General features: G+C 35.1%; 2 protein-coding genes and 1 pseudogene across 5 annotated transcripts; 2 read left to right on the top strand and 1 right to left on the bottom strand.

Annotated features, from left to right (window-relative positions):
* The first annotated feature begins 1,623 nt into the window (after positions 1-1,623).
* LOC121794238 lies at positions 1,624-2,483 on the top strand (annotated as a pseudogene).
* Positions 2,484-3,101: 618 nt separating this feature from the next.
* Positions 3,102-23,228, bottom strand: LOC121742140 (UDP-glucose iridoid glucosyltransferase-like). 3 transcript variants are annotated; one of them, XM_042135197.1, is made up of 2 exons: positions 22,891-23,228; positions 3,102-3,987 (listed from the first exon to the last, which is right to left on the bottom strand). In XM_042135197.1, the coding sequence occupies exon 2, from the start codon at positions 3,905-3,907 to the stop codon at positions 3,137-3,139; it is 771 nt and encodes a 256-aa protein (XP_041991131.1). In that variant the 5' UTR covers positions 3,908-3,987; positions 22,891-23,228; the 3' UTR covers positions 3,102-3,136. The 3 variants fall into 3 exon arrangements, 2 of the variants coding, with proteins under 2 accessions (XP_041991131.1, XP_041991123.1); XR_006037982.1 differs by lacking the exon at positions 3,102-3,987 and adding an exon at positions 21,464-22,780; XM_042135189.1 differs by lacking the exon at positions 22,891-23,228 and having other exon boundaries at positions 3,102-4,156.
* On the top strand, positions 5,150-10,451 carry LOC121742100 (ATP-dependent zinc metalloprotease FTSH 8, mitochondrial-like). Of its 2 annotated transcripts, XM_042135141.1 has the most exons (8): positions 5,150-5,365; positions 5,479-5,680; positions 5,750-5,821; positions 5,963-6,105; positions 8,006-8,497; positions 8,625-9,392; positions 9,496-9,723; positions 9,809-10,451. In XM_042135141.1, exons 1-8 carry the CDS (start codon positions 5,315-5,317, stop codon positions 10,265-10,267), a joined length of 2,415 nt encoding a protein of 804 aa, XP_041991075.1. In that variant the 5' UTR covers positions 5,150-5,314; the 3' UTR covers positions 10,268-10,451. The 2 variants fall into 2 exon arrangements, with proteins under 2 accessions (XP_041991075.1, XP_041991082.1); XM_042135148.1 differs by lacking the exons at positions 5,150-5,365; positions 5,479-5,680 and having other exon boundaries at positions 5,750-5,878.
* Positions 23,229-24,527: the final 1,299 nt, after the last annotated feature.

The raw sequence follows: 24,527 nt of genomic DNA, 5'->3' as shown, positions 1-24,527 counted from the left end.
TTCCAAAAGGTTTACCAACCAATTATATATCCACTTGAAGGTCCCAACTTATGGCCTAAGACGATGGAGCCTGATGTCGTTCCACCTGAAATCATCAAACTTCCGGGCCGTCCAAAAGGAGTAAGGCAGAAAACATCCGAAGAGAGAAAGGAAATAAACAACAAAAAGGCCAAAACAAAAAAGGTGAAAATATGTGAGTTATCACATGGAACGCAAAAGATGTCTAGGAGTGGGATGATGCCTGATTACAAATGTCGTAACTGTGGTGAAAAGGGTCATAACAAGAGAAAATGTCCTCAGATCCATCCTCTTGAATCGGAACGTGTAGTTGAAGCTAGCAACCCCAAAGATGCACAAGGTAATTACTTTTTCTATTCAAAACTTTCTTACTTATATTAGCAAGTATAAACCATTGTAATTTTATGTTATGCACAGATTATGGGAAAAAGCGTAGGCGTAACCGTCCACAACATTGTAGCTTGTGTTATCAATCAGGTCACAAGAGGTCACGGTGTACAAGTACGGTTGCTGCTATGTATAATAATCCTACTTTTTCATGTGTGGCAGCTGCATCTTCAAGCAGACAAGCTACTTCCTCAAGTGTGCCGGCAGCTCCATCAAGCGTACGAGCAGCTTCTTCAAGTGTGGCAGTTGCATCTTCAAGGGGGCAGGCTATTTCCTCAAGTGTGCCGACAGCTCCATCAAGTGTACCCGAGAACTTGAGAATATGATCGTGTTTTTTTCTAACTTTTTGTGGTGGTTCGTTGGTGCTATGAAACTTTTCTAGCTTTTGTATGTATTCAATATTGTGTAAAATATTTATACATTGGAATGCATTTCATTGTCAAATTAATGTTCAATGTATTAATGTATTAATTTGTTTCATAAATTTTTAGGTTATGGTTGATGTAAATTTTACTCAAACAACTAATATTGAGTACGTATTAATGAGAATAAATTTTAGGTTAATTTTTGAAATTTTTTGTCCAACTAATAAAGAGAATTTCCATTTAGGTAACAAATTTTTTTTTTATTTAATTAAGTTAATTAAATTCAGAATTAAGTCATTAATTATGGTCAAATTAGATTTGACCGTTAATTTTAACAGAGGTGTTAACTTTGGATCAAAACATAATGTTTGGAACTAAAAAGTTATAGACTTAATGTAAGGGACTAAAAAGTTTTTTAAGGTAAATGTAAATGACCAATTATGGACTTTAGTCTTATTTAAATAACCAATTCCCTGCAAATTCAAAAGAGAAGTATCAATTCTGAGAGATACAGTAATAATTTTGAGTAGATTACCGGCTTGAAGATACCTAAAACCACATAAAACAAAGAGGCCATCAGATTGGCGGTCTAACCGAATGAATCTCCAAACATACTTCCAAAGCACTGATGACACTTCCAACTGTCAAATTTCTTGGTTCGTTCCTACATATGCAAGATAAATCTTGCCGTTGAACACAACAACAGAATAGGTTGTAGTGATGGAGCCATTAGGGCGGGGACGACGTGTGGTGCTCGTCCCATACCCTTTCCAAAGTTTATGGTATATCGTGGGAAATGGAAAAGTTGATGACTTTTGTAATTGTAGCTATATTACCTTTCTAATTATCTGATATGGGATCTCGTATTCTGTATGTAGAGTCGGAGGTGGAGCTTCCGGTTCCCAATCTGCATCCACTGAGGTTCAAAGATCTCCCTGTCCAGGCCACACAGAAACTCCCAGAACCAGTGCGACAATTCCTACTAAGCTACATGAACATAAGATCATCTGCAGCTGTGATATGGAACACTATTGAAACACTCGATGAATGGCCACTGCAGCAGCAGCAGCTCCAGCAAGAATGGCCGGTCCCCTTCTTCACCACTCCACAAAATGGCACCACCTCTGCCTACTAGTCTCATGGAGGAGGCCGCATTCTGCCTCTCGTGGCTCCACAAGCGACCTCCCAATTCCGTCATCTATGTCAGCTTAGGCAGCGTGGCCACCATCAACCAAGAGGAGCTGCGTGAGATGGCGCGGGGGCTGGCCAAGAGCGGCCACCCGTTTCTGTGGGTGGTGCGTCCCTCTCTCTTGAACGGATCCTCGGATTCGATCAAGTCCTTGCCTGAAGATTTCAAGGACTTGGTCCCGGAGAGGGGCTGGTGCTGGACTGCCCCCCAGAGGAAGGTTCTAGAGCACCCTGCCGTGGGAGGATTTTTCAGTCATTGTGGCTGGAACTCCACTCTGGAAAGCCTGTGTGGGGGCGTCCCCATGATTTGTAGGCCGTGCTTCGCGGACCAGATGGTGAACGCGAGGTACCTCACCCACGTGTGGAGGGTCGGGGTAGAGCTGGAGAGTGTTGGGGAGAAGAGCGTGGAGGGGGATAAGGGAGAGAGCGGTGGGGATGAAACTTGAGATCGAGCGCTCCCTTGGACGAGGGGGCTCGTCTGAGGAGTCGCTCCATCACTTGGTCAAGTTTGTTGCCTCTTTGTAAGATGGCTGAGACCTCTCTTCAACTCTTGTTTTCAATTTTTGATTCTGTTAAATAAATTCTACTATTTTCAATCTTATTGGATAAAGGTTTCTGCATATGTAATGAATCTCTATAATGAACAAAACATATTCATCATGTTACAATACATATTTACTGCTAGTTGAATTTGATGCATAAATTTCAAGATTTCATCACAGCTACATTCATTGTTTCAAGCAGAAAACACACAAAGCGATACATAACTTTCGAGATTTGATTATTATCAAACAGGCCATCAAACCAAAAACAGCTACTTTCACTTGGGAGCTGATAAGGATCTAATAAACTCAACCAAAAATAGTTTTGATTCTGTTAAATAAATTCTATGTATGTTCAATCTTGTTGCATAATGCTGCATATGTAAGTAGTAAATTTTTTTTAACAAGACTCCAATTAATATATTTCTAGCTGATTTTGATGCATAAATTTCAAGATTTGATCACAGTCGAACCAAAAGCAGCCAATTCTTCACAAGACTCCAATTAATATATTTCTAGCTGATTTTGATGCATAAATTTCAAGATTTGATCACAGTCGAACCAAAGGCAGCCAATTCTTCATCATAAATATTAAGCACAATTACATTGATTATTTTCAAACAGCAATCCCACAAATTAATACAATGCTCTACAAGAAGAGCCATCTTTAACCGTAGAGAGGTGAAGCTTATGCTTTATCTCTGCAGCTCTCAGCCTCATATCATTCCCTTGCTCCTCCACCATCAGCACCCTGACAGCCTCCTCGATGCTCTTCCTATCAGCCTTATTCCCTATCTCCACACCAACTTCCCACACATGGACCAAGAACCTTGCATTGATCCTTTGGTCTCCAAAGAAAGGCATGCATATCATTGCAACTCCTTGGCTCATGCTCTCAAGAGTCGAGTTCCACCCACAGTGGCTTAAGAACCCGCCAACCGCAGGGTAAGCTAGCACCTCTTTCTGAGGCGCCCACTTCACAATCAGCCTGCGTTCTTGGATCACTTCCCTCGGCCCTTGGGGCAGGCACTCGATCCACTCTGATCCAGCAACGGAGGAGGGGCGAATTGCCCACAAGAAGGGCTGCCCACTGTTGGCAATTCCCATTGCTGTCTCAACTAGTACTTCACTACTCAATGTGGCTAAGCTACCCAAGCTCACATAGAGCACGGATTTAAGGGCTTGTTTGTCGAGCCAGGCTATGCAACCAGGATCTTCTTGCAGTAGGCTAGTTTGCATCGATGATGACGAAGCCATTTTGTGAAGAGGGCGTATTGGGTAGAAAGGGACTTGATATTGGTGCTGAAGGGAAAAGTCATCTAGAATTTCCACACTGTTCCATATTACTACTACAGCAGATTTTATATCACTGGAACTCTTCACAAAATCTATTAATACTTGTGACATCTTGGACAAGACTGAAAGAGACAGATCCTTGAACCTGATTGCTGGATGAAGCTCTGGCACTGGTTCCTCAAGCTGAGACTCTGCCAGCAATTTGGTTGTTAGATCAATCATAACACAGTATGCTTACACAATACATACATAGAGAGACAAATCAAAAGCTGGCAAGGGGATGATCATCTTTTCATGGAGTGACAGAAGGGCGAGATAGGATTGCATATAAACAGCAGTCGAAGGGCGAAAGAAGATGGCGGGAAGCTTCAAACGATTAGCCATGGTGTCGACAAAGTGCAAAAGGGAGTCGTAAATGATGCAAGAAACTTGGCCTTGCTGTTCCACTATGCATTGTTGAAGTGGTTCCTTGCAGTTTGTGTTCATGGTTGCTATCATGTCCAGCAGATTGGCAGAAGGGGAGCAGACACGGTCTTTCAATGGGATGAAGGTGAAATCCGGGTGGAGTTCGGGATTGGGAGAGTTGAACTCGGTGCGTGCAACTATGACTGAGAATCCTCTTAAATGGAGAACAATTCGGTGTTAGGGGCCCCTGGAGAGGGAGGGGCACTAGCATTACTCGCACCTTTCTTGTTTTCAATTGTTCCATTGGAACATGGAGATATGGTGATAGTGTAGCAGTATTTTCTTAACCAAAGAGACTTTCGGTGAATCTTATGAGAACAAACAAGATCTATTTGTCTTGACTGTGGTTTCAGCATCCATCTGCCGATTGTCGAGCATTCAATACGCAGAATACTTTGGAGTATATTTGATAACATATATAAGTTGCTAGAAAAGTCAATAGCAATATCTATACATGTGACATTTAAAAAATGTACTACTCTTTTAGAAATTAGAGATACTAGCGGCAATTTAATTTGATTTTCTTGATATACTAGTAGGAATAATAATAATAATTATTATTATTATTATTATATGCATTAAGATAAGACTCCATTTAGTGGGTTTAGGTCATGCAAATATCATGCATGAAGGATTTTGGTTTGGTATATAGTACACTCAGGTGCCTTGACTACAATTTCTTCCTATCTATTGGCTTACTTGTTAGGGTTTTTGGACTACTACAAGTTCATGCTAAAATACATAAATTAATGATCTAACTGAATCGAACGTACACTATTTGTATAAATATATCTCGGAAAACAATTAAGTACAAAAAAAAATAAAAATTGAACAACGTACAAAAAATCAATTTTCATATAGTATTAATATCAAAACCCAAAAACAGAAAAAGAATGCTTCACCTTTCTAATGTTGTACTGCGAAATGAATCAGAGATACCACTCGCAAGAACCTCACCCATGATATCAAATCACAATTCAAACACAGTTTCATCTCTGGAATTTTCAAAGAAATTGGACAACCAAACCGACGCGAATCCTTGGAAATCGAAGAATGATCTATTCGAGAATCAGAGCTTCGCTAGCTCGCTCCTCTCGTTGCAGGGTACGTGATTCTATCTGTGCGAATTGATTTTCCATTTCCATTTCCTTTTTTGTTTCTTCACATTTTGCTATGATATTACCCCCCATTATTTAGCATATTTTTTTTGTTTGCAGAATGTGTTTCATGGAGCTAGTAAGGAGAAGCCCTTCATTTGGAACACAGAGAGTCTGAATGGACATTTTCTGAGAGGTTATTTAGCTGCTGCTGGAGCTAATAAACTACCGTTTTTTAGGGCTTCTTTGTCAGATTTCAAATACATCACTGGAAATCCGAGAATTTATCGATTTTTCTGTAGCAAAGCGCCCCAGAAGAAGAGTAAGCGACACAGTTTTTTCTCAAATGACGCTGTAGTTCGAGCTCATTTTTTTATTCATGTTTTCGCAGATTACGAGAATTTTTATCCCAATGGCAAGAAGGAAATTCCGAAGAAGAGTGAGCAGAAGTCAGGGTCCAAAGGTTCGTTTAAGTAGTCAGTAATTCAAAATAATGGAAGACATTTTTTTGACATAATAGGTTCGACATTTGTCCTGTGTCAAATAAAGTATTGCTGTTCATGTTTCTTTTGTTGAGTTCTCTGATTAAACTTATTCTTCTTAGGGGAAGGGAATAAATCTGGGGATGATGGCAACACTAAGCTTAAGTTCGATCCAGCAGACTTAAGTACGCAAAATATGATCATTATTTCAATGGTTATTTCGCTGACATTGACAATATTAGCTAAGCCGAATGAAGGGATACAGGTATACAATCAGCTTATTTGCTTGGTAATGCAATTTTACTTGTTCATATGAAATAGAGAATAGCAAGAACCAGTTTTTGAAACTGGTATTTAAGTTTCAACATCTTGATTCTTCAAAGAGGCACATTCATGTGCATCCACCCTAATTAAATCATAATTTTGGAAGTAATAAATCTTAATTAGAACCTTATTAGCCCTTATTTCACACCTACTTAATAAATTAATTATAATCACTAATCCGGTGGTATGCATGGGTGCATGCAAGTTTAGCGTTCTTCAGATAGGTTGTTCGTCCTTATATAGTATGCCACTCCTGGATACGATATTTGAAATTCTATAAACCCGATGCTAATTATGATTACACTTATGATCATATTAAAATAAATTTAAAATATTTTTTTTTGTTACACCTCAACAATATCTAAATACAATAATTGTACGCCAATGTTTTTTTTACTATGTACTAATAGCAATATACATAAGTGAAAAGAAGAACAATCTCTGTTGAATGCTTTTTTGGCTATCATCCATTTGTGCTTTCTCTAAAAAATCAAATTAAGTTCCCTAGAAATATGTGTATGTTCTTTATGTTTCGTATTAGATCTTGATTACTTAAGTGCAATAGGATTGGTTTGGTTTGGTTTTGAGTGTCTGGTTGATCAAGTTCTGAATCTTCTGATATCATAATTCTTGAACATCATGCAAATTGTTGATCTTTCAGGCAGAATAGAATGATGTTACTTTTGTTTTTACTTTAGCTCTTTTCATTGACAATTTCCAGACAACTTGTTTATTAGCTTAATGCGTTGCAGCTTTCCAGTCAGTTTCTTGAATTTTTTTTCTCTTGGAGGTAGAGTTTCTTGATCTTATGAAGTCCTATTATTGTCAATGCTAATGTACTGCTTATTATCTAATGTTATCATATTATACTAAACAATAATTACTCTTTAAGCTACCTAATGTAGGTTTTGTTAGACATGTTTCAGAGTTTTTTGTGTACAATTTTTAAGATTTTATCAACGTTTTTATCCCCTTCATTTGGCGGGTTGCTCTAGTTTTTAAGGTGGACTCTTGAAAAATCTTGGTTCTTCCCCTCCTCCAAGTGCAAGTTGTTAGTCATTTTCACTATAGGCAAAAACTTTGTCTAGTAGGAGTACTATTGTTTATAAATTTCTTAAGTCCTTACTATCACCCAAGTTTAACATAAATTGCATTAAGAAGGAAAAGTTCTGATTGACAATATGTGCATCTATATTTATTACTCCCTCCGTCCCACTTTAGGAGTCCCGGTTGACCATTTTTGGATGTCCCATTTAGGAGTCCCGGTTGAAATATTCCATAAATGGTAATAGGCCTCACATTTCACTAACTTTTTTCCTCTCACATTTTATTATAAAACTAATACTATATAAAAGTAGGATCCACATTCCACTATCTCTTTTCACCAACTTTCCTTTACATTTCTTAAAACCCGTGCCGAACTCAAATGGACTCCTAAAGTGGGATGGAGGGAGTAATCACTTTCTCGCAGAATTCGTATAACACAGGGACTCATGCCAAAAAGTCTTATTACCATATCTGCGATACTAAGCAGTTGAAATCATAATTTATTTATCTTGTATCTCTCTTTTTGCTATTGAAGTATCTCCAATTACTCTGCTTTTAGGTGAATTGACAAAATATATTTCTTCAACGATACTTGTTTCCTAATTATGTTCCTCAACCAGTCTAGTACTTTTGGTTTGCAATCTGTCATGCAAAGTTAGGTGGCCTACTTTTAGGGGTTATATCATAAAAGTTATTTTCTTTTCTTAATTTTTTGTCTTTTTGGTTCAATGATGTGGGATTTTGCCAGTATCTTAATGGATTAACTTATCATTTATTGGATTATCAACTTGCAGATTAGTTTTCAAGAGTTCAAAAATAAGCTTCTTGAACCAGGTTTGGTCGATCATATTGTTATTTCAAATAAATCTGTTGCCAAAGTTTGTGTAAAAAGCTCAACGCAGAATCATACCATTCATGATTCAACTGAAGGATCTGATGGTAATACTCCGATTAGGACCTCACCTCCAATAGCAAAACCAAGTAACTATAAGTACCGCTTCAACATTGGAAGTGTTGAAACATTTGAAGAAAAATTGGACGAAGCCCAAGAAGCGTTGGGCATAGATCCACATGATTATGTACCCGTGACTTATGTTTCTGAAGAGGACCACTTTCTAGACTTGTTAATGTCCCCGACCATCACATTTTTGGTTTTGGTAATACTTTCTTTGAGACAAAAAATGCAAGGTGGATTCAGAGTAGGTGGTGGCGGAAAGGGTGGTCGGGGAATATTTAACATTGGAAAAGCTCACTTTACAAAGATGGATAAGAATGCAAAAAATAAGGTTTGACCTTAAGTTTGGTTGATAAGAATGGTCTGCTTGCTTTTCATTTACTATCCCGTTTTCAATTCAAAAAGCCAGTAAACACTATGGTTCTGAGTCTTTTGACTTTCTCTTTTCTGTATTCCAGAAATTCTTCAAGGATGTCGCGGGTTGTGATGAAGCAAAGCAAGAGATTATGGAGTTTGTTCACTTCCTAAAGAACCCAAAGAAGTACGAGGAACTGGGGGCTAAAATCCCTAAAGGAGCTCTATTGGTTGGACCTCCCGGGACAGGTAAAACACTCCTAGCAAAAGCAACAGCTGGTGAATCTGGCGTGCCTTTTCTGTCTATATCTGGTTCTGATTTCATGGAGATGTTTGTGGGAGTTGGGCCCTCGAGGGTTAGAAGTTTGTTCCAGGAGGCAAGACGGTGCGCACCTAGTATCATATTTATAGATGAAATTGATGCAATTGGTAGGGCAAGGGGACGTGGGGGGTTTTCTGGTTCCCATAGTGAGCGTGAAAACACTCTTAACCAGTTACTTGTGGAAATGGATGGATTTTCAACAACATCTGGAGTTGTTGTTCTTGCTGGCACTAATAGACCAGATATCTTAGACAATGCCTTGTTGAGGCCTGGTCGGTTTGATCGCCAAATTGGCATAGACAAACCTGATGTCAAGGGCCGAGAGAAAATATTCCAGATCTATCTGAAGAAGATTAAACTTGATAATGATCCCGCTTTCTTCTCTAAGAGACTAGCAACCCTCACTCCTGGATTCGCAGGTGCAGATATTGCAAATGTTTGCAATGAAGCTGCTCTAATTGCTGCTAGATCTGATGAACCAAAGGTGAAAATGGAACACTTTGATTCAGCCATAGACAGAATAGTTGGTGGTCTTGAGAAGAAAAACATGGTAAGTTGGAATTGCTGATATTGACTTGGATGTTTTCGTCCTAATCATGATAATAGAAAATAGGACGATCATAACTTACATGCCTTTTGTGTTCCTTGAACAGGTCGTAAGTAAAATTGAACGGCGGACTGTAGCCTACCATGAATCAGGCCACGCTGTGGTTGGCTGGTTTCTAGAACATGCAGAACCTCTGTTGAAAGTAACTATTATTCCTCGTGGCGTTGCTGCACTTGGCTTTGCACAGTATATACCTAATGAGAATCTTCTGGGGACGGAAGAGCAGCTTTTTGATCAAACTTGCATGGCTCTTGGTGGACGTGCGGCAGAACAGGTAGCCACTCGTATGCTCGGGATATTTTTTATTCTATGTTACATTGAGTTTATCTAAGGTGCAAATTTTCCTTGTCTGGCGGTAGGTGCTTCTGGGGAAAATATCGACGGGAGCACAGAATGATTTGGAGAGAGTGACGAAGATGACGTATGATCAAGTAGCAGTGTATGGTTTCAGCAAGAAAGTTGGTCTTCTCTCTTTCCCTAATAGAGGTGATGGATTTGGGATGACCAAACCATATAGCAGCAAAACAGCTAATCTCATAGACACTGAAGTCCGGGAAATGGTTGCAAAGGCATACAACCGAACGCTTCAATTGATTGAGGAACACAAGGACCAGGTTGCCAAGGTTGCCGAGCTATTGCTTGAGAAGGAGACTCTTCACCAGGACGACATGGTGTGTGTGCTCGGTGAGAGGCCCTTCCAACCAGCTGAGAGGTCAAACCACGACAGGCACGAGGATGGGGTCCTAGCCGAAGATGGGAAGGAGCATTGTACGGAAGGAGGCGACGGTGGAGCTGCGCCTGAGACTGTCCCGAGGTAGTATTTTTTGATGATCACAAATAGGTAGGTAGAATGGAAATAATAGGAATACAATGGACGTAGGAAAGGATTGGTTATGGGAGAAAGGATTGGTGGTCTCTGTGCTTAAAAACATGAACTGATTCTTTCAAGTTTTATGATCGGTAGCTATAAATAAAATGCAGCCATTTATTTTGCGCGACTAAGGTCTCATTTTTTGTTCTAGTAGATAGAATTTATAGTTTTAACATTTATTAGTTAAAACTACAAATATTGATGAGCGTAGTGTGGAGGGGTGTGATTCGTTACTAACTTTTCTTAAGTTGCTAACTTGCTAACTCATTGATGCAATGTATTAAAAATGTCAACACGATGATACTGAAATGTCAACATAAACTTAAGTTGATATTCTAGTACATTATATTGACATTGATATTTAAATGTCAACACGATTAAATTAAAATGTAAACAACGTTGATGAGTTAGAGCACCCGCATCGCGTCTCGATGCGGGCTCTATCTCATCTCGGAGAAACGAGACCGCATCGAGACAGCGATGTGGGCTCCGTCTCGTCCCCAGCCCGTCCCTTATCTCGTCGCGGAGAGGCAGCACACGAGACAGCTCGCCACGCGCGTTGGCCAAGTGGCGAGCGTTGGTTCGTTCGTAACGCCCACTCGCCGGCCTGCGAGTGGGCGTCTTTAATTTCCGTTGAAAATGTTTTTTTTTGTTTTTTTTTAAATTCAGGAAAAATTCGAAAAATAAAAAAAATCCCAAAAATATACTAGTCGTTTTTTACAAATTTTTAATTTTTTTGTATTTTTTAAGCCCCCAATCACTTCTACAAATATTAAATCATTCCCACAAATTAATCCACCATAAAAAAAAAAACTCTCTATTCTCACTCAAACACTCTACATTTTTCATCTCAAAACATTATTCTTCTCCCAAATTTAATCCATTCATGGATCCATTTGAGCAAATGCATCGAATAATGGAAGAATCGCGAAGAAGATCTACGTAGGGAGGAGGAGGAAGCCGCGGCACCTCAAAGGCGATCCCGGATTTACATCCATCGTAACCGGGAGGAAGCCGCCGCAAGGTTGGTACGCGATTACTTCTGTGAGAACCCGGTATGGGGAGAGACCTACTTCCGTCACCGTTTTCGGATTTAATTATGTGTTTTTTTTTTATTTTTTTAAAATTTTAAGTTGTAATTTTATTTTATTTAATGAAGTGTATTTTTATTAATTGAATTTGTTGGAAATAAAAATAAAAAATGAAATTGAATGAATAGTTAAGGGATGAGATTGTTAAGAGACGGTTAAGAGATGGAGGGATGCAGGTGATGTCTCTTAGTTAAGAGATGAGGTGAAAAGTATAGTGGGGCCCATAAATAGTGAAGAGATGAGACAGTTAAGAGACGGATAAGAGACAGGGATGCGGATGGCCTTAGCAAGTTAGCAATTTAAGAAAAGTTAGCATTTTAACGCACCCCGTGGTGTGGATGTGTTAGAGCTGTTAGATAAAAACATAAAATAAACTTCAGGCATAAAATTAATTTCCAATCTTAATAATAAAATATTGACAAAAAATTGAATATATAAAATTAGAGCATCTGCATCGGTGCTCTTAGCTAAGAGCAGACGTTGTGCACCCTGCTCGCCGTTGTGCTCTTGCCGACGGCACGACCTTGGTCTTAGCTAAGAGCACCGCCGTGCCGACAGCAAGCGCACGAGCAGCCGACGTGGCATGCTCTGATTGGTAGTTGGTTTATCATTTTTTTTGTTTTTTAATTCGAACAAATATGAAAAAAATCAGATTTAATAAAAAAAATATTTTTCCACTTCCCAATAAAATATATCCATTTTTTCCACACTTTTAATTTATTTTTTCATTATTTATATCCCAAAATTCACAATTTCATCTATAAATACCTTCATTTCAACACAAAAAAATCACATTATACCAAACAACTCTCTCAACCTCAATTTTTAGGATTTTAATTATGTAATTTTTAATTTTAAGGATTTTAATTTTTATTTTTTTAGTAATTTGTAATAGTATTTCAGGTATTGTTAATGCATTTTAATATTGTGGAAATGTTTTTAGTAATAGAAGTATTTAAATTGAATAGTAGATAAGTGAGACCCTTGAGCATGCTCTTGCGAAAGAGCATGGATATGAGTTTTGTGCTCTTGTGGAAAAGCAATGAGTGAAAAATGAATAAAAATAGGTCTGGACCTACATTCATGCTCTTGTCACAGAGCATGAAGGTGGATGCTCTTAACCGCTTATGATCTAGTTAACCGACTTACTAGTACGCTATTCTAGCACTCAAATGAGTAGCTAAACCAGTGTGCTAAAATGATGACTACTGTGTTAATAATGTTTTTATGTACAATATGTTTTCTGTTTAATTATTAGGAGTATATATTACGTGTTTCCTTTTAATATTTGTATATTATGTGTAATTTTTGTAATTATTAAAATGTACATACATGCTTATTTCCACAATATTTTTCATAGGTGATTTTATCCAATCTTGTGGATTGTGAATTGTGATGTTACGTCAAGAAGGACCGCTAGAGATGGTTTATAAAAATATATATCCCCACACCCCTTGACAAGAGAAATTTACGAATCATTAATTAATTATGGCAAAATTAAGGCCCCAAGTTAGGTATCTATCTATACATTTATACATATATAAAAGTTGAGTTTTGGGACACTTTTTAAAATATTTATAAATTATGGGTATCAATTTGAATATTTATAAGAGTGCATAATCAATGTATCACAACATTCATATTCCACAATTAATATTACGTGTCATTATAGCTTTGACCACTAATTAATTTTTTCAATTTAATATTCAGTTTTCTAATGTATTTATCACATTTAAAGGGGACGTTTATAAGTTTTGTATTTGGAAGGTAAAAAGCATTTTTCATAATAAATGGAGGAAGTGAAAAGTTATGGAGAGGCCTCTATATTTTACTATAAATATGTTGTTTGCTAGATTTTAATCATCATATTCCTATCGTTTTTCATAATATTCTTTGTTGAACTTTTGCATAAATTTGAATTGATTTTAAGTATTTTTCTTACTCTTTGTCAATATTGTTTTCTATATGATGATTTTTTTTCCATTTGTTTAACATGAAATTAGTTGAATGCTTTGCATAAATTTTTATTGATTTTAGGAATTTTTCTTACTCTTCTTCAATATTGCTTTAACATGAAATCAGTTTTTTATATGAGGATTTTTTTTTTCGTTTGTGTATTAATATGTTTGTTTTGCACCATCCCAATTCACCCATTTTTTCAATTTTTTGTGATTGGAGAATTGTTTTTTTTCTTTTGTTTTATTAATATGATTTTTGCTATTCTAAATTCACAATCCTTTAATTTCCTATGACTTTATGCACTCTTTTTTTAATAATGTATTTGATGTTGCTGATAATTTTGATCTTATATATCTTTAAATCTACTAATTTTGAGGATTTAGATTTTTTTAATATCTTTTAAACCTACTGATTTTAGTAGATTATATTTAATATAGTCTATGACTTTCTTTTTTCTATTTTCCTTGACAATAGTTAGAACTATTACTATGTTATATCTTACAAGTTGAAAGATTTTTATATACGTAAGTTTTAACGGTGGGTTAGGGTGTAAAATATCATTGTATGTTATGTAATCTTTACTCATCTATTTCAGGAACAAAAATCACCCCTCCAACTCCAAGAAATGGTATACTAAAGAGTTGATGAAGCGAAAAAAAGTCTAACACACTGCGCGAGGAAAAAACAAGCGTCGATATAGGAAAAACAAAAATATAGCATAAAACATTTAGTTTATTATTAGCTTATATTTCTTTATTTAAATGTAGTGAGCTAAGGTTATATATTTTTAGCTTTAACAATATGCTTTGATATAAAATATTGTTATATTCTTATATTTTTTTTACAAAAATAATTTGTGATTTATTTTGACTATTTTAACATTTATCACTAATTTAAGTTTGACGTGTTAATTTCAACTTTAGATTCATTGATTTTGTATTCTTAACTTGAAGTTCGCTTGGAATTTTTACTAATTAACTATTTTTTATACTATAAAGAGTTTACGAAATAAGGTAATTTTAAAGTAAATAACCAATTTTCATGTTCAGCGTTTAATTGTGTTCATTTGTGTCATTATTTTCATTTTTACATATTGTATGATATTTTTGGAACTCTCATGATCCATTTAATTTCTTTTGTAATGCAGGAATATTATAATAACATATCATTGAATATTTCAATATGTATAAAATAAAACTTAGGAGCTCAACAAGTATATTTTTTATATCTTCGTATTGTGTTTTACTATTGAACTAAATATGCTCGGAGCGTATGTTAATTTTGTTAACATAATTTAAATATAATTATTTAAAATATATATTTATTTATATATGATAGAGTCGTCTTTTGAGGCTATATTATAGGGATATTTTATTTTTTAAAAATAACAATTTATATATGCAATATTGGAAGCAATTTTTAGGCCTAGATATAAGAGACATGTATTATTTGATCATAATCGATGCTAAATTGCTAAACAACCAACAATTCTCCATCATTAATGTTAATGGAGATTTCATACACTTTTTGAATGGTCACTATTAATCTTGATCAATATAAAAATTAGAGGATTGCCTGTAGTTTTGTAATTAGAGATTTCAACATAGAGATTTGTACTCTTAAGTTTCCTTAGTTACATTTAATGTTAAATATGAAACAAATTAGTTATAACAAAACACTATAATTAAGAAATTCAAATTTGATTTAGTTTCAATTCTCCATCATTAATGTTAATGGAGATTTCGTACACTTTTTGAATGGTCACTATTAATCTTGATCAATATAAAAATTAGAGGATTGCCTGTAGTTTTGTAATTAGAGATTTCAACATAGAGATTTGTACTCTTAAGTTTCCTTAGTTACATTTAATGTTAAATATGAAACAAATTAGTTATAACAAAACACTATAATTAAGAAATTCAAATTTGATTTAGTTTTTTATTTTTTAAACAATACACTATTATTCATGTTTGACAATTTTTTATTATTTATAAATTAGTTGTGATTCACTTAAAAATTAGTAAAGATTGTTATTTAAATTAATTATTTGTTTGGTTTAATATTATAAATAACAACTATACTAATGTTAAATTATGTATAATTCAAAAGTAATAAAACATCTAATATAATAAGTTATTTGAGCCTTCGTATAGTATTCCATTCCTTGCACCCGTGAAACACAATTATTTGATTAGATAGAATACAAGTCTAGCTTCAACAAAACACTACTTCGACTCCAGTAAATAATATCATTGGGTGAATCGATGCTTGGATGAATGCAAGCAAGATTTGTTTTTGTTTACCGTTCACATAGCCCTATTGTAAAGCACTTTCTTGATATGGGCACATAAACAAATTTACAGCAATGATTCAGGTAAAAAAACATCTACTATCAATAAGGATTATCACGTAGGCCGACCCAGTGTAAGATATCGAATACATATCTAAAACCCTCAAAATTGAATAAGTGATCAACAAAGTAAAATTGAACTGGGACGGAGTGAGAATTTTATTGCTATTTGACTCATTTGTTGGTCATGATGAGTATATTTTAAAGTTAAGGGTTTAGGATTTAGGTTTCAAGGTTTGGGTTTTTATTGTATAGGGTCACTATATTGCAATGAAATGAGACTCGATTAGGAGCCAGTGCAATCTTAAATTATAGCTTTTGATAAAAAATATCTTAAATCTCATTAGGAGAAGTGGTAATTATACATTCTTTAGGTTTTTATTTTTATTTTGTGTGATGTAAATTTGCTTTATTTTTTAGTTTCACGGTTATTATATGCAACAATTAGGTGGGCCGAAAAACAACATATACTGTCTGTGGTGGTTTTGTAGCATTCTTGGTTGTCATAAAAAAGGTTTTAGAATTGATAAGGATTTTAGTTTTCAAGGATGAGGTTGAAAGTTCTATCTATAATTTAATGTTTGAATATTATGTTTTAATATTGATTTGTAAATATTTTTAACTTCATATAACTTAAAATTTTATTACTCATTTTGTTCATTGCTATTATATGCTATGATCATTTGTTTATAATTTTTGAATAATAATATTGTTTATAATTTTGTTTCAATTATATAGAAACTAACAATCAATGTTTTGGAAATATCTTAGTCTCAATTATATAAAAACTAACAATCAATGTTTTGGAAATATCTTAGTCCGTGCTATGCACGGGTATAAAAGGTGAGTTTTTGGCATAGTTTTGAATATTTATAAATTTTAGGTATCATTGCAATTACTTATATTATCTAATATAAGTGTAAATGATATGACTATCTAAATATTCTAACCGTTTTTCATTAAACGCTTGGCTAAGATATTGAGGCCATGCTGATTAGTTAATACTAATTAATTATGAGAATGAATACTACTAAACGCTTGGCTAAGATATTGAGGCCATGCTAATTAGTTAATACTAATTAATTATGAGAATGAATACTACAACACCATAGCTAATTAATTATGAATTAATTGTGAGAAAGAATACTAATTATGTGTACTAATATTTGTGTATGACGACCGTTTCATTGTTGAGGCCATGATATGTCAATAACTATATACTCCTACGTTTCATATTATTGTAAATGTAAATGAATTCACGTGATTAAGATTTCTTATTGTGATGTAATTTGTCTTGCGGAAAGAGGGTTTTTCTCGACTAGACTTAATAGTTCTGTTTATTTTATAATTTTTATTGTAATTTCCATTTCATTCATTTTCTTGTCTTTGATAGCAATAGTTAGAGTACCGCGTGTATATATGGTTTAAGAATTTTATCCCAATATATCTTACTATAATTCTTGGAGAGGTAGGAACTGTAACATCCTTAACTCGAAATATGCATAATATTTATCTTCATATTTACACAATTTTTTATTTTTGTGTATTTATATTGTCACTAGCGCTATAATTATATTAAGTGGTGTCACAAAAATATATTTGATCACTTATGATGAATTAATAAATTCATGTATTTATAAGTATATATGTATATTTGCAATGAGATAATTAAACCTAGCAAAATCGAGTCGATCAAACTTTTAGTTGTTCAAACAAAATAAAATAGTCTGCTACCAGATTTTGGTTTACTAATAATACTTTGAAATTAGGATTTAGCACTTAATTGTTTTGAAATACAACTAATTTTATGTGAAGAATCTAATTATCTTATCTATATGTGAGCATGCTGAGTAAAATAAATATATTACATATATTTTTACAAAAAGAAAATTTGCAGTATTGAGAATTGTAAAGTTGCATAAAAAACACAGTATAGATGTTTCATGTTTCAATAAGCCACGTTTAAGAAAGATAAATGCTCCAACATTTAAAAAGTCATAATGTAATAATGTCAATTCAACCCTTTAATATAATGTTATTATTCGAATTTTTTTATGGTCATAATTTTGACATTTTGAATATTATGAGTTATCGATTCATTATTTTGTTAAAAGTGTGATTTACATTTTTTTTGTAATTATATGAAGGATTGTTTTAAACATATTTTTCAAAACTGTCAACGCTTGATATACTTTCTTCATCATTGTCCAAATAATTGTGTTTGTCTTGATTCCATTTTGAATATGTTTAATTTTATGTCTTTAGGTGTAAAATGAATTGAGGAGTATCTAATTAATAAATTGTTATTATATACTATATTTTTAAATCTTATATAGTTATATTGTTTCTCATTTTAGTTAACCAATTAATTTAAAATTATATGATGAAAAAATATCCGTCGTGCATCGCACGTGGGTTAACACTAGTATATATAAAATGCGAGTTTTGGCCTTATTTTAAAATATTTATAAATTTTATTCTTATTTTAAAATATGTGTAAGTTATGAAATGAATTTGTGATATAATTATACAATTCATAATGATGTAACCTATTTTTTCTGAATAATTATTGAAACCATTACTCATTAATTAGAATAAGTGAAATTATTATAATATGAATGATTAACCGTTATAAATTTATGTTGAGATCGATTGCTTGCATTAACTACAAAAAATTAACTTTTAGAATAAAAGTTTTAGATGCATATCCATGTTTATAATAAAAAACCAATTTTTTTATTTTCTCCATCAAGTGATCAAATATATATAGAGACTTGATGAAAAGGACGTTACAAAACATTTTTAATAATATCTATCAATATATAAAAGGCGAGTTTTGGCCTTATTTTAAATATTTTCTATATATAAAAGATGAGTTTTGGCCTTATTTTAAATATTTTCAATATATATTTAAGAGTTGTGAGAATAAATTTAAATATTTATAAATAACTATCGTGAATATTTATATAGATTACAATCAATAATTGGCGATTACAAATCTTAAATAGGATAATGAACCTTAAACAAATTTTGTAACCTCTATTGTCTTAATTTTATAATTGTTTATTTTTAATTCCATGATATCTCATGTCCTATTTTTTGCCTATAAAAGGCAAAGACATAGAGTTGTGGATGAATTACACACCAACAAAAGCATTCTTCATTCACTCTCAAGCTCTCAACATTTTATTGTACATTTTAGTAATATTGTATTGCATGATTTTTGTGCCCCATCAAGTTCATCGGTGTCTAGCGGGTTTGAGATGTTATATACGTTAGGAGGAAGTTGTTTCATCTCTAGGGATAATACGTCAATCCATGAGCATTAACCATGTAATTTGTCTTGCGGAAAGAGGATTTTTCCCCACAAGACTTATAGTTCAGTTTATTTTATAATTTTCATTGTTTTTTTTTCTTTGATTGCAATAGTTAGAGTACCGCGTGTTATAGTTCGAGAATTTTATTCCAATATTTCTAACAATTCTTAGAGAGGGAAAAATTGGAGTAACATCTTTAACTCGAAACAAGCAGTTCATGATTCTCGAATATAGTTATTTTGTTAAAAGTGTGATTCATTATTTTTAGTAGAGAGATATGAAAGATTGTTTTAAACATATTTTTCAAAAGTGTGATATACTCTCTTCGCTCCCCAAATAATTGTGTTTTGTCTTGATTCCATTTTAAATATGTTTAATTTTATGTCTTTAGGTGTGAAATGAATTGAGGAGTATAGGTTTATTGAATTAATATTACTATAGTAGTACATTTTACTATTTTTAAATCATATATAGTTATATTGTTTCTAATTTTAATTAATCAATTAACAATTTAAAACTGTATAACGGAAAAAATATTCCGTCGCGCATCGCACGTGGGTTAACACTAGTCAAAGGGATAATGATCGAGTCAATCTCGACTTTTAGTAATTTTAATAATTTTATTTAAAATTTAAAGTTTATCCTCAATTCATTTGTAGCAATTGTGTCCATTTTATCCTAATCTTTTCAACTATTAAAATGGTATCCTTAGAGTCCCCTTATATTCAAATTTGTATATATTTTAATGGTTGAGTTTTGTCCTGATGTGATATAGGAGTAGTTAAATAAAATAGAAATTTGTATATATTTTAATGGTTGAGTTTTGTCATGATGTGATATAGGAGTAGTTAAATAAAATAGATAAGATTAATACTTCATCCGTCCCAGCTATAGTGATTGACTGCTTTACGATATATGTTTTGGGAAAAATGATACTCCCTCCGTCCCATAGTAGATGTCACATTTGGGGATTGACACGAGATTTTAGGATGTACTGATTTGTGTGTTAAGTAGAAAGAGAAAATAATATATTTATATTAATGTGAGAGGGAACTTTTTCCAAAAAATGAAATATGGCATCTTTTGTGAAACAAACTAAAAGGAAAGTGTGACATCTATTATGAGACGAATGAAGTAATAAATATAGTTAAAATGGAAATAAAATAAAATAAGAAAGAGTAAATATAAAGGAAGCGATCATTTTTTTTGTTAGTAGATTTACGAAATTTATAAAATGATTAAGAAAATCCAACGCAATTTTCACCAATAAAACCTACTCACATTGGCTCCATAATCTAGCACCACCCAACTAGAAAACATACCTTTATTTAGAGCATCCACAATGGCGCCCGTCCAGGCGGACGTCCGACCGACGTGCAAAGGTGACGCGGATACGGACACCGGAGTTCCGCAGCGTTCCCGGGACGTCCGTCGCGACGTCCTTGCGGACGTCCGCCATTGCGTTGACCCCACGGACGTCCGCGCGGACGTCCCGGTTATTTTATATTTTTTTTCAAAAATTCTATAAATACGGCTCGTTGAATTTCATTTCATTCGCACCACTTGTATTAACGAGTATCTCTCTCTCTACGTTTCTTTTATATATCCAGAATGACTGGTAGTGGTAGTGCTAGTGGTTTTGGTACGGGCGGTAGCGGTGCGGGTGGTAGTGGTGGGGGTATGATGACATTATGAGGCGAATTCATGCACGTGTGCGGGAGGCAGCGAAGAGGGAGATACAGGCGGCCTTGGCGCCGACGGTACCTCGACCAGTGCATGGGCGTCGGTCCAGCCGTCAATTTCATCGCTAACGGTAACCAGCACAATAAGGGCTATTATTTGGCTGATGGGATATACCCTATGTGGCCCATCATTGTGAAGACGATCAGATGCCCAACAGAAGAAAAGAATGTATATTTTGCGGGTCGTCAGGAGGCAGCGCGCAAGGATGTGGAGCGGGCATTTGGTGTGCTCAAGAGTCGATGGGCGGCAGTGAAGGGTCCATCACGGCTGTGGTATGCTGAGAGCATCGCCGATATCATGTACGCATGTATTATCATGTATAACATGATTGTCGAAGATGAAGGTCCAACACTGACGGATTGGCCAATGATGATGCTGATGTTGCGGGTCCAAGCCACGGCGTTGCCACCGGCAATGTACGTATGGGTATACCCCATGACGAGGTCGAGTGAGTCCGTGCATTTGCCGACATGCGCCAAAAACAAGCTCATATTCGACTCCAGAACGATATAATTGAAGAAGTATGGCAGCGAAGGGGTCGTCGTGGATGAAATTTTTATTTGTTGAAATGTACTTTTTTAGTTTTTTTTAAATGTACCTTTCTTTTTTTATTTAATGAAATTTTTATTCCGTAATCTTTAATTCCGTAAATTGTTTAATTCCGTAAATTATTTAATTTAGTGAATTTGTGAATTTTTATTAATGTGGAAAGTCCGTTGGGATGTCCTTGGGGATGTCCGCCACTGTGCAGTGAGAAGTCCTTATGACGTGGCAGTGCAGTGGGAAGTCCTTATAACGTGGCAAGAGATATTTTTGGGATGTCTGCGGGGATGTCCGCCGGGACATCCGCACCAATGTGGATGCATTAAGCAATTGAAGATTAATTAAGCAACATCAAAATATAATTGATAGATATATTTTTCTGGAAAGGATGGAAATCATAAAATGGTTTGTTAAATCGATAAAGTTGATCATAAATGAGCCCAAAAAGGCTAGTTATAATTAGGGTCCAAATAAAAGAAAAAAATGTTAAAATATTGTAAGCGAACTTATGACAGTGCTACCCGACCTTGTGGAATTAGTGCCCCAACCTACCCGTCTGGGGTCCTTCAAATTGCTGATTCTAAAAGCTCTACTAGGCGGGGTAGGTTTGGGTGTAGACTGTGCAGTAGTGATCCGATCGGGTCCTTCAAGCTATCCAGTTTGAACCATACTAAGCAAATAGGTGAGGTTACCTAATGGCACCCGGTTGGGTGCACCACCTTCCCTCCAGCCGCATTTCACGCGGGCGGGTGACTATCCCTCCATCAAGCCACTCGGTCGGGTGGCTCCCTATGTGCTTGGTCAAATCTCCTCCTCAGTTCGACCATTCTTTCCATCATCGTGTCTCCTTTACGCCATCTTTATTCTTGCTTTCAAGACCGCAATCAATCCATGACCCTCAGAATGATGTTGCACTCGATGTTGAGCACCCATGTTTGCATCACAAAATTGTGACGCCCCGTCTTTTTCTATTTCTTTTAAGTTAGTTTTTTTGAATTGCCGTCGAATTTTTTTAGCCAAATATCGTTCCGTTTTATTTTGAGAGTCTATGGAATTTATTTTTTTTAGAAGCCCGAAATATTAATTATTCATTCTAGTCAAGCAGTCAAATTTTGGTCAAATATATTTCTCCCAAATCCCATCAACGAACGTTTTCCCCATATCTCCACTCCCTAAAATCTCTCCAACCACCAAATCCATCAACATCTATCAGTTTTTCCTATATATATATCCAATCAATCCCACGATCTTTCTACACATAAACTTAATACCAAGAAAAATCGGGAACTAAAATTTAGAGAAAGAACCGAGTTGGAGAAGAGAGTTTTCTGCCGACTAAGAAGGTAACCACCGATCAGTTCCTAGCATTAAATTCCTTGCATTCATTTAGGATAATTTTAAATCACCTTAGCCCTCTGTCCCAACTGAAAAAATTTAATCCCCGAGAAACAAAGCAACTGAAAAAATTTAATCCCCGAGAAACAAAGCAACATCGATTAAGAGAATTAGAATTAGAATTAGAATTAGAATTAGAATTTGAATGTTTTGAGGGAGGAGATTTACCTACCGGAGAGAAAGAAAGAAAGAAGGGTAGAGACGGAGGAGGGACAGCTGCCGCTCGGCCGGAGACAGCGGCGACACCTGGAGCTTCCGCGGGCGACAAATCGGAGTCAGCAGCGGCGTCGACTCCGGTGCAACGGCTATTTGGAGCAAACGACGGAGTTCTAATTTTTTTTTCTCATTCTTTCGGTGTTGCGATTCTGGGAGAGAGAGGGAGAGCCTGCGGGGTTTATTTGTGGATGGGTACTGAGTTTCAAGTAGAGTTTTAAACTTCTTCAATGTTTGGGGAAGAACTCAGTAGAGAGAGAGAATAGCCGATGGTTTTTAGGAAGGAGAGTGTGTTGTTGGTTTCTTTTAAAATAAGAATTTTAAATTGTGTTTGTGAATGCTTGAAAGGGAGGACACGTGTGGTGTGGAATGGAAGTAATATTTTGTTTTCTTGTTCAATTGTTTATCCTAATTTATTGAGGTGTTGTTTAAAGAAAAGGGGTGTACTGCACGTGCATATTGAAAGGGAGAGTAGGCGTGAGAGAGTTTAGAGGGAGAGAAGGAGAGTCTCTGATTTAGGAAGAAGATTTGAGTTTCTGTTTTGGGATTTTAATTTGGGATTGAGATAGAGAGAGAGTTATGAGAATGAAGACAAATGGTTTGTGATGGCGGGGAGTTTGCAGTACTTACTTTCTTTTTTTTAATTGTTTGCAATGTGTTGAATAGGGAGTATAATATTAATTTCCTGTTTCTTTATTTTGTTTGATTGTAATTGTGTTGCAACGGCAGTTTGGAGTATATTTAGTGATGGGTTGGAGATCCATGTTTATAGAGTTAATTAATTTAGGTCAAGTATTTTCCCCGCGCTGATGCTGATCCAAGTATTAGTATAGGAGAATCTAGAAACCTTTCTAAGAGGAGATGAGGAATAATACGAGCACACACGTAGGATCCATGCATTCTAATTAGATGTTTTCCTGAGTTTGATGAGTTTATTATTTTATTTCAAAAGGGTTTTCTTTCGCAAGCGAGTAAGGCGAAGTGAGAGTTTTCAAGTTAAGAATATTAAGAGAACGAGGTGGGCTTTCTAACTAAGTATTTTGTGGGCTTTCTATCCTACATTAATGTGTAGGCTTACTTTTAAATTTACGCAATATTTTTCAAGTATGAGTTATGTGCTTAAATTCCAAATATATTGTGTCATGCCGTATTTTGTTTTTGAGGATGTGCCTATTTGATCGCCCTAGTGGGGAGTGAGTCCCTACTAGAAGTTATGAGTTTAATCGAATTCGGGTTTGTCTAGGGAGTGAGTCCCTATTCAAGCTAGTGTACACAGAGGGGATCGTGCGCTATCTTTCGAGTTGGCCGGTCCAGTGATCGAGAATGTGGCCACATTCTCGTTTCACATATGAGGTTCAGATATGGTACGAGGAGAGAGAAAAATGGGCTGCGCGGCCATACTTTTGAGCGAGAAAATGTTTTGGTGACTTGGTCTTTTATAAAACCCCGAGTTCACTTTTAAATGCTGACACAATATTTTATGAAAATTATTTTGACATGTGTTCATTGGGTACATCAAGTACTCTGCCCTGCATTTCTGTTTAAAAATGTGCAGGTTGAGTGTGACGGGTGCGGTGGGTGTTGAGCAAGATCGTT

Source organism: Salvia splendens, chromosome 1 (genome assembly GCF_004379255.2).
Source record: "Salvia splendens isolate huo1 chromosome 1, SspV2, whole genome shotgun sequence".
Lineage (NCBI taxonomy): Eukaryota > Viridiplantae > Streptophyta > Magnoliopsida > Lamiales > Lamiaceae > Salvia > Salvia splendens.
This window is presented reverse-complemented; position numbering and strand designations above follow the sequence as displayed.

What these genes read in the sequence shown, in the direction of transcription:
- LOC121742100 (XM_042135141.1), top strand. Translation starts at nt 5,315, where the DNA reads ATGATCTATTCGAGAATCAGAGCTTCGCTAGCTCGCTCCTCTCGTTGC. An exon ending in ATAAGAATGCAAAAAATAAG is followed by an intron (nt 8,498 to 8,624) that starts GTTTGACCTTAA and finishes TCTGTATTCCAG; the next exon opens with AAATTCTTCAAGGATGTCGC. An exon ending in GTCTTGAGAAGAAAAACATG is followed by an intron (nt 9,393 to 9,495) that starts GTAAGTTGGAAT and finishes TTCCTTGAACAG; the next exon opens with GTCGTAAGTAAAATTGAACG.
- LOC121742140 (XM_042135189.1), bottom strand. Translation starts at nt 4,018, where the DNA reads ATGATTGATCTAACAACCAAATTGCTGGCAGAGTCTCAGCTTGAGGAA.